Consider the following 9,364-nt stretch of genomic DNA (forward strand, 5'->3'; position numbering starts at 1 on the left):
CGCCCGCCAATGCAGGAGACACAGAGCTGCGGGTTCGATCCCGGGGTCGGGAAGATCCCCTGGAGGAGGGCATGACAACCCACTCCGATATCCCTGCTTGGAGAACTCTATGGACAGAGGCACGTGGCAGACTACAGTCCATGAGGTCGTAAATAGTTGGAAAACGACTGAGGAGACTTAGCACGCACATATGGCGTATTCAGGTCAGTTCAGTTCAGTCGCTCAGTCGTGTCCGACTCTCTGCGACCCCGTGAATTGCAACAGGCCAGGCCATCCCTGTCCATCACCAACTCCTGGAGTTCACCCAGACTCACGTCCATCGAGTCCGTGATGCCATCCAGCCATCTCATCCTCTGTTGTCCCCTTCTCCTCCTGCCCCCAATCCCTCCCAGCATCAGAGTCTTTTCCAATGAGTCAACTCTTCGCATGAGGTAGCCAAAGTACTGGAGTTGCAGCTTTAGCATCATTCCTTCCAAAGAAATCCCAGAGCTGATCTCCTTCAGAGTGGACTAGTTGGATCTCCTTGCAGTCCAAGGGACTCTCAAGACTCCTCCAACACCACAGTTCAAAAGCATCAATTCTTCGGCGCTCAGCCTTCTTCACAGTCCAACTCTCACATCTATACATGACCACAGGAAAAACCATAGCCTTGACTAGACGGACCTTTGTCGGCAAAGTAATGTCTCTGCTTTTGAATACGCTAGCTAGGTTGGTCATAACTTTCCTTCCAAGGAGTAAGCGTCTTTTAATTTCATGGCTGCAGTCACCATCTGCAGTGATTTTGGAGCCCAAAAAAATAAAGTCTGACACTGTGTCCACTGTTTCCCCATGTATTTCCTATGAAGTGATGGGACCGGATGCCATGATCTTCGTTTTCTGAATGTTGAGCTTTAAGCCAACTTTTTCACTCTCCTCTTTCACTTTCATCAAGAGGCTTTTTAGTTCCTCCTCACTTTCTGCCATAAGGGTGGTGTCATCTGCATATCTGAGGTTATTGATATTTCTCCAGGCAATCTTGATTCCAGCTTGTGCTTCTTCCAGCCCAGCGTTGCTCATGATGTACTCTGCATATAAGTTAAATAAGCAGGGTGACAATATATAGCCTTGACGTACTCCTTTTCCTATTTGGAACCAGTCTGTTGTTCCATGTGCAGTTCTAACTGTTGCTTCCTGACCTGCATATAGGTTTCTCAAGAGGCAGGTCAGGTGGTCTGGTATACCCATCTCTTTCAGAATTTTCCACAGTTTATTGTGATCCACACAGTCAAAGCCTTTGGCATAGTCAATAAAGCAGAATTAGATATTTTTCTGGAACTCTCTTGCTTTTTCGATGATCCAGCGGATGCTGGCAATTTGATATGGCGTATAAATAGCATTTATACCTATGAGACTGGATGACAGAGACCACCTACAATGTGGGTGTTGATAGAGGAGAAAGAGGGCCCAGGACAAGCCCGGGGCAGCCCTCCTGTTACAGGTGGACGAGAGGAGAGGAGGAGGCAGCAGGAAAGGAGACCGGAAGAAGCAGCTTCTCAGGAAGGAGAACGCACCAGAGAAGGAATGTTCCTCTCCCCTCATTCTCCGAACTCCACAACCTATAATCGCCACAGCAGTCCCTGACGCTGCTCAGATTCCAGCTCTCGCGTAAATAATAACAACAGCCTCGGACCTCGCAGTCACCATGTCCACTCTCACTATCTTTATTTTAGACTGAAACAGGTCTTAGTTGAGGTATGCAAGATCTTTACTTGCAACACGGGAACTCTTAGTTTCGGCTTGGGCATGTAGGATCTAGCTCCCTGACCAGGGATTGAACCCGGGGACCCCTGTCTTGGGAGCACAGAGTCTTCGCCACTGGACCACCAGGTAAGTCCCCACTCTCACCATCTTTGTCAAACGCAGATCTGACACTGTAACTCCCTGCAACTCATTCAAGGTTAGAAACCAAGTCTTCAGCCTGGTAACCTTGCTCACCTTGGCCTGGGTTCTGCACGCAGCAGCTGCTCCACCCGCCAATGCTCCCACATCAAGAAGCGGGCCCCGCAGCTTGGACCAACAGCCATTCCCCCTCCCTCCTCCCTGGAGACCCTGCTTGCCTCCCACAACCCAGCCTGGAAGTACCAGACTTTGCTTTCCCGGTCTCTGGGGTTTCTGGGAAAACATCTTCCCCCAAAGGACAAGAGAGAGACCAGGAGACAAGGTCATCTGTAGCCCACCCACCTTGGGGTTTTGTCTGTGAGGACACACGACTGCCTGAGCTGCTGTCACTGTCTCGGGACCAGAAGGGGCTCCCAGAGCAAAGGCACAGGACGAACCAGCAAACCAGAGAATGGACTTTGAATCCTGGGAGAAATCAGCTGTGCTTTGGTTTTGCTAACCACTGGACTTCCTGTCAGAGGAAACGGCAACCCACTGCTTACGCCACCCCGGGCAGGTTTGTGGTTCTGATAGTTGCATTCAGAAACATCCCAGCTGGAGTTGGGGACTGACTGCTCGCAGGGTTGGGGCTTCCGTTTGGATGATGAGCACGGTCTTAAATTAACTGTGCTGATGCTTATGTAGATTGGAATAGACTAGAAAGCATCCAACTGGCAGTGTGTGAATTTTACCAATGAAATTGATGAGAAAGCAAAAAAAAAAAAAGCACCATCCCAACTGACCTCCATATGTTCACGCATGTGCATACCCGGCCTCACATGCCTGACCCCCGAAAAGTAGTGGCTTTTCCCCTAGAGCTCATCTCTAGGTCTTGCTTCATCGCACCCTCACCCTGGCCCACTCCCTCTGGCTACAGATGACTCTGGCCTCTCTCCTCCACCACCAGCAACCCCTGACCTGTGGCTTGTACATCTGAGATCTGACGATAGCTTTGAAAGATGAGCAGTTGCTGTTACTGAGGCAGGAGCTACGTGGACCCCAGGCTGGTCAGCTGTGCCCTGTGGACAGATGATCCGAGATAGCAGGAGCCAGAGAAGAGCTGAGCCTTGCCCAGATAAGACACAGAGACCACATATTTCTCATTCTCGAGGTCAAGGAGACCTTCCTAACTACACATGCGCAGAAAGGCTCCTTGAAGGTCAAAAAGGGAGGGGGCACCACCCCATAGTAAGTGATGTCAACCTACCCGTGAGGCTCTTTGCTAGAATCCATCTTGACTAAGAGATGTGCATGCACACGTAGAAGGACCCTGAGATATACACCAAATACAGCCTTCAGTTCAGTCGCTCAGTTGTGTCCAACTCTTTGCAACCCAGTGAATTGCAGCACGCCAGGCCTCCCTGTCCATCACCAACTCCAACCTGGCAAAGCAAAATGACTGGCCAAGGGAAACCCAGAAGAAACGCCCCCGAAAGTAATTCGGGCGGAATTTGAGCCAGTTCTAATGAGGTGGATGAACCTAGAGCCTACTATACAGAGTGAAGTAAGTCAGAAAGAGAAAGACAAATATTGTATACTAGCGCATATATATGGAATCTAGAAAGATGGTGCTGAGGAACCTGTTGGAAGAGCAGTAATGGACACAGACATAAAGAACAGACTTATGGACACGGCTGAGGGGCAGGAAGGAGAGGGTGGGATGTATGGAGAGAGTAACATGGCAACACGCATTCAGTTCAGTTCAGTTCAGTCGCTCAGTCATGTCCGACTCTCTGTGACCCCATGAGTCGCAGCACGCCAGGCCTCCCTGTCCATCACCAACTCCCGGAGTTCACTGAGACTCATGTCCATCGAGTCAGTGACGCCATCCAGCCATCTCATCCTCTGTCGTCCCCTTCTCCTCCTGCCCCCAACCCCTCCCAGCATCAGAGTCTTTTCCAATGAGTCAACTCTTCACATGAGGTGGCCAAAGTACTGGAGTTTCAGCTTCAGCATCATTCCTTCCAAAGAAATCCCAGGGCTGATCTCCTTCAGAATGGACTGGTTGGACCTCCTTACAGTCCAAGGGACTCTCAAGAGTCTTCTCCAACACCACAGTTCAAAAGCATCAATTCTTCGGTGCTCAGCCTTCTTCACAGTCCAACTCTCACATCCATACATGACCACAGGAGAAACCATAGCCTTGACTAGATGGACCTTTGTTGGCAAAGTAATGTCTCTGCTTTCATAGCTTGAATATGCTATCTAGGTTGGTCATAACTTTCCTTCCAAGGAGTAAGCGTCTTTTAATTTCATGGCTGCAGTCACCATTTGCAGTGATTTTGGAGCCCCAAAAAATAAAGTCTGACACTGTTTCCACTGGTTCCCCCTCTATTTCCCATGAAGTGATGGGACCGGATGCCATGATCTTCGTTTTCTGAATGTTGAGCTTTAAGCCAACTTTTTCACTCTCCTCTTTCACTTTCATCAAGAGGCTTTTTAGTTCCCCTTCACTTTCTGCCATAAGGGTGGTGTCATCTGCATATCTGAGGTTATTGATATTTCTCCAGGCAATCTTGATTCCAGCTTGTGTTTCTTCCAGCCCAGTGTTTCTCATGATGTACTCTGCATATAAGTTAAATAAGCAGGGTGATAAAATACAGCCTTGACGTACTCCTTTTCCTATTTGGAACCAGTCTGTTGTTCCATGTCCAGTTCTAACTGTTGCTTCCTGACCTGCATATAGGTTTCTCAAGAGGCAGGTCAGGTGGTCTGGTATTCCCATCTCTTTCAGAATTTTCCACGGTTTATTGTGATCCACGCAGTCAAAGGCTTTGGCATAGTCAGTAAAGCAGAAATAGATGTTTTTCTGGAACTCTCTTGCTTTTTCCATGATCCAGCGGATGTTGGCAATTTGATCTCTGGTTCCTCTGCTTTTCTAAAACCAGCTTGAACATCAGGCAGTTCACGGTTCACGTATTACCATATGTGAAATAGACAGCCAATGAGAATTTGTTGTATGACTCGGAACAAACTGGGGCTCAGTCCCAGCCTAGACTGGTGAGATGGAGAGGGAGATGGGAGGGAGGTTCAAGTGGGAGGGGATATGGGTAAACCTATGGTTGATTCATGTTGATGTTGAAACCAACACAATACTGTAAAGCAATTATCTTTCAATTAAAAATAATTTTTTAAAAAAATGATTCAGGTAGAAACTTTAATCCCTGGCCTTGTGGGTTAGATTTTTTTCTCTGTTTGGACCCGAGGCCTCTTTTGCAACCATGATCTGCCGGACCGTCAGTCAGGCCAAGAAGCATCCTAGCTTGATCCCCTTCTTCCTATTTATTGGAGCAGTTGGTACTGGAGCAGCACTGTATGTCTTGCACTTGGCCTTGTTCAATCCTGTGACATCAGGAAGAATAATCCAGAACCCTAGAACAAACTGGAACCCTGGTACACCTAGTCAAAGTTATGGTTTTTCCAGTAGTCATGTACGAGTGTGAGAGTTGGACCATAAAGAAGGCTGAAGTGAAAGTTGCTCAGTCATGTGCGACTCTTTGCGACCCCATGAATTATACAGTCCATGGAATTCTCCAGGCCAGAATACTGGAGTGGGTATCCGTTCTCTTCTCCAGGGGATCTTCCCAACCCAGGGATGGAACCCAGGTTTCCCACACTGCAGGCGGATTCTTTACCAGCTGAGCCACAAGGGAAGCCCAAGAATACTGGAGTGGATAGCCTATCCCTTCTCCAGTGGATCTTCCCGACCCAGGAATTGAACCTGCATTTCAGGTGGATTCTTTACCAACTGAGCTCTTGCTGCTGCTGCTAAGTCACTTCAGTCGTGTTTGACTCTGTGTGACCCCATAGACAGCAGCCCACCAGGCTCCCCCGTTCTTGGGATTCTCCAGGCAAGAACACTGGAGTGGGTTGCCATTTCCTTCTCCAATGCATGAAAGTGCTCTTAGGGAAGCCCAAAGAAGGCTGAGCACTGAAGAATTAATGCTTGCAAACTGTGGTGCTGGAGAAGACTCTAGAGAGTCCCTCGGACAGCAAGGAGATCAAATCAGTTCATCCTAAATGAAAGCAACCTGAATATTCATTGGAAGGACTAATGCTGAAGCTGAAGCTCCAATACTTTGGCCACCTGATGTGAAGAACTGACTCAATGGAAAAGACTCTAATGCTGGGAAAGATTGAGAGCAGGAGGACAAGGGGAAAATAGAGGATGAGATGGTTGGATGGCATCTCGGACTCAGTGGACATGAGTTTGTGCAAACTCCAGGAGTTGGTGAAGGACAGGGAAGCCTGGCTTGCTGCAGTCCATGGGGTCACAAAGAATCGGACATGACTGAGCTACTGAACAACAATGACAGCTGGAACAAACTGGGTCCTAATGGTCAGTACAAGTTCTACTCTGTGAATGTAGATTATAGCAAACTGAAGAAAGAAGGTCCAGACTCCTATATGAAACGTTTCACTATAAAGCTGCTAGAATGAAGGTCTTCCAGAAGACATCTGCACAATTTTCCACTTAACCAGGAAATATTTCCCGTCTAAATGCATGAAAGCATGCTGGTGTACTGATTAATAGATAGTCTGAAACTTAAAAAAAAAAAAGTGAGTCAAACTACCATGAGGGCACAACTCTCTGATAAACACCCGTGTGTCTATCCACACGTACCCTTTCTCCTCCTAATAAACACTTCAGTTGTTTCACTGCTTTCCATTTCTTGTGGAAATTCATTTCTGCACAGCTGACGGGCCTTGTCATGACCACCGGGCCCTGGTGGCCAGGATTCCGCGCTCTCACTGCTGAAGCGGGATTTCAGTCTCTGGCCAGGAACCAGAAACCCTGCTTCCAGCCACTGCGGGCCCAGGCCACCAGAGATCATTACCACCCCCTCCTCACCCCCAGACTGTTTTTCGGTTATGTGACCCTTTCCTCCAGTGGTGTCCATGGCCCCGGGAAAGATCATTTTGGGCAAAGGTTCTAGAAACTTGAGATGGAACGATCAAAGGAGATAAAAATGTGTTGTCAGAGAAAAGGTCTCCCCACCCTAGGCTAGAACAGGGGAAAGAATAGAGTGGGTTACGGGGGGAGAAGTCCATGAGGCCTGGGGCCATGCCTGGGTGGGGGGAGCACAGTGGTGTCCAGAGACCACCAGCACCCCCACACACAACATCTTATGTGGCAAGTCTCTTGTTTCAGCAGGAGTCTTAGATATAGGTACCCACAAATTGTGCAGGCCGGTGAGCAGGACACCACTGAGGGGCTACACAGGCAGATGGGACAAACAGCCCCACCAGGGACCCTCCCCTCCAACCAAGGCTTCTCCTAGAACAACCCAAGGCCACCCTCTGCTGGTCTAACTGAGCTGCCTTTATCGGAGCCAGCCACCTTACGTGAGGGTCACTCCCCACAGTGACATTCATCAGAGCGCCCATCCACTCCCAGTCAAAGCAGTGGTCCTGGACATGCAGGGGGTGGGTGACCAGAGGCTGGGACAGAAGACACCCCACCCTCACCACCACCACCAGAACAGGGTGGAGTGGGGGCTACGTCTGACTCATCATCTCTGTGACTGCCTCCAGTGTCCTGCCCAGGACCTGGCAAACAGAAGGTGAACAATAAATATTTATGGGCTGAAATGGCACATGAGGCTGCAGAGATGGGGCCCGGGTGTCATCTGGTTGAGCTAGCTGCCATCTCCGCCCCACCTCCCCCCAACTCAGTGATGATTCAGGGGTGGTCATGTGACCCATTCCGGCCAATAGGAGGATGCAGAAGTCATGGGGTGGGGCTTCTAATAAAGCTTTGGTGACAGAATAAACTCAGCTGGCCTGGCTCTGTGCCCTTTCCCCTTTGTCCTATTGGGAGGTATAGTCGCTGCCACAGACATGAGGACAAAGGCCTCCATACAAAAGGAAGCGGAGAGAGAAGGGGACAAAAGCCAGGGTCCCTGATGGTGTGACTGAGCCCCAGACCATGCTTCCTGTCTGAGACCTGTAAATCCCTCTCTGTTGAAGCCACACGTACACAAGTGAAGTGAAGGGAGGTGAAACTCACTCAGGTGTCCGACTCTTTGCAACCCCATGGACTGTACGTAGTCCGTGGGATTCCCCAGGCCAGAATACTTGAGCCGTACACTTCTCCAGGGGGATCTTCCCAACCCAGGGATCGAAACCAGGTCTCCTGCATTGCAGGCAGATTCTTTACCAGCCGAGCCACTCAGGGGTCTATTATTTGCAGCGGGTTCACATGTTCTTGATACAGGTCTAGGCTAAGATAGGTCGGGTTGGGATCTTGGCTAATGTCAGTGAAAGCGTTAGTCATTCAGTCATGTCCGACTCTTTGTGACCCCATGGACTGCAGCCCACCAGGCTCCTTTGTCCATGGAATTCTCCAGGCAAGAATATTGAAGTGGGTTGCCATCTCCTTCTCCAGGGGATCTTTCTGACTCAGGGGTTGAACCCGGGTCTTCCACATTGGGGGCAGCCTCTTTACCAACGGAGCCCCCAGGGAAGACTGGTGTCAGGGTGTTACCAAACCAAACTTGGGTTTGCTGGCCCCCATGAAGCAAAGTCAAGGTACTGACACAGGGTTGTGGGGAAGGAAAGTATAGCGTTTATTGTAGAGCCCACCAAGAATGGGCAGCTTGTGCTCAAAAGACCCAGACTCCCTTATAGCTTTCAGGGAAGGGTCCTTAAAGGCAACACTTGGGGAGAGGGCTGCAGAGTGCATGACTTTCTTCTGATTGGTTGGTGAGGTGGTGTTCCAGGAATGTCATCAAGCTCCATCCTCAACCTCCCCGTTTCCAACTGACGAATTTGCGATCTTCCTTTTGGTCTCAGCATGGAGTCACCATCCTCCACCTGGGTGGGGGCCTTAGTTCCTGCAGAACAGCTCCAAGATATGTGTCAGATGGTTACGTATGTCCCTTAAAGAGGAACTAGGACTCTGTTTTATAGCTGCATTATTGTCATTATTTTCTCGCTTAACTGCTTTTCCTTTGTTTCACATTCCCTCACTTCCCTAGTTAGTAATGCTTGTGCCTGCTCTTTGGAACTCAGGGCAGCCCTAGGAGACTAAAGCCATTTTCTGTAAACAGGAACCTGGCAACACAGAGAGGCTTTTGCACTCAGGAGGGTTTCATTCCCCCCTTTTCTTTGGTACTCCTCAATCCTGAGGGGAGCGGGTATGAGACAAGAAAGAGAACAACGTTTTGGATAGAGGTTAATCATAAACTCAGCAGGGGAACTCTTTCAGGGGAGGAAGAAATTTTCCTCTACCCTTCCAGGTTCTCCTGGCTGACCTAAGATTTAAATTGACATGAGATTAACAAGAGAAAATCAAACAGAAGTTTAATAACATATATTGGTGGCTCCAGTGGTAAAGAATCTGCCTCCCAGTGCAGGAGACGTGAGTTCGATTCCTGGGTGGGGAGGATCCCCTAGAGAAGGAAATGGCAACCCACTCCAGTTTTCTTGCCTGGGAAATCCCATG

The 9,364-nt window shown here is 49.2% G+C and overlaps 1 protein-coding gene across 1 annotated transcript; it reads left to right on the forward strand.

Annotated features, from left to right (window-relative positions):
- Positions 1 to 5,138: 5,138 nt before the first annotated feature.
- Positions 5,139 to 6,539, forward strand: LOC109578164 (cytochrome c oxidase subunit NDUFA4-like). Its single transcript, XM_070779245.1, has 2 exons — positions 5,139 to 5,261; positions 6,214 to 6,539. The coding sequence occupies exons 1-2, from the start codon at positions 5,139 to 5,141 to the stop codon at positions 6,355 to 6,357; spliced, it is 267 nt and encodes an 88-aa protein (XP_070635346.1). The 3' UTR covers positions 6,358 to 6,539.
- Positions 6,540 to 9,364: the final 2,825 nt, after the last annotated feature.

This window comes from Bos indicus, chromosome 25 (genome assembly GCF_029378745.1).
Source record: "Bos indicus isolate NIAB-ARS_2022 breed Sahiwal x Tharparkar chromosome 25, NIAB-ARS_B.indTharparkar_mat_pri_1.0, whole genome shotgun sequence".
Lineage (NCBI taxonomy): Eukaryota > Metazoa > Chordata > Mammalia > Artiodactyla > Bovidae > Bos > Bos indicus.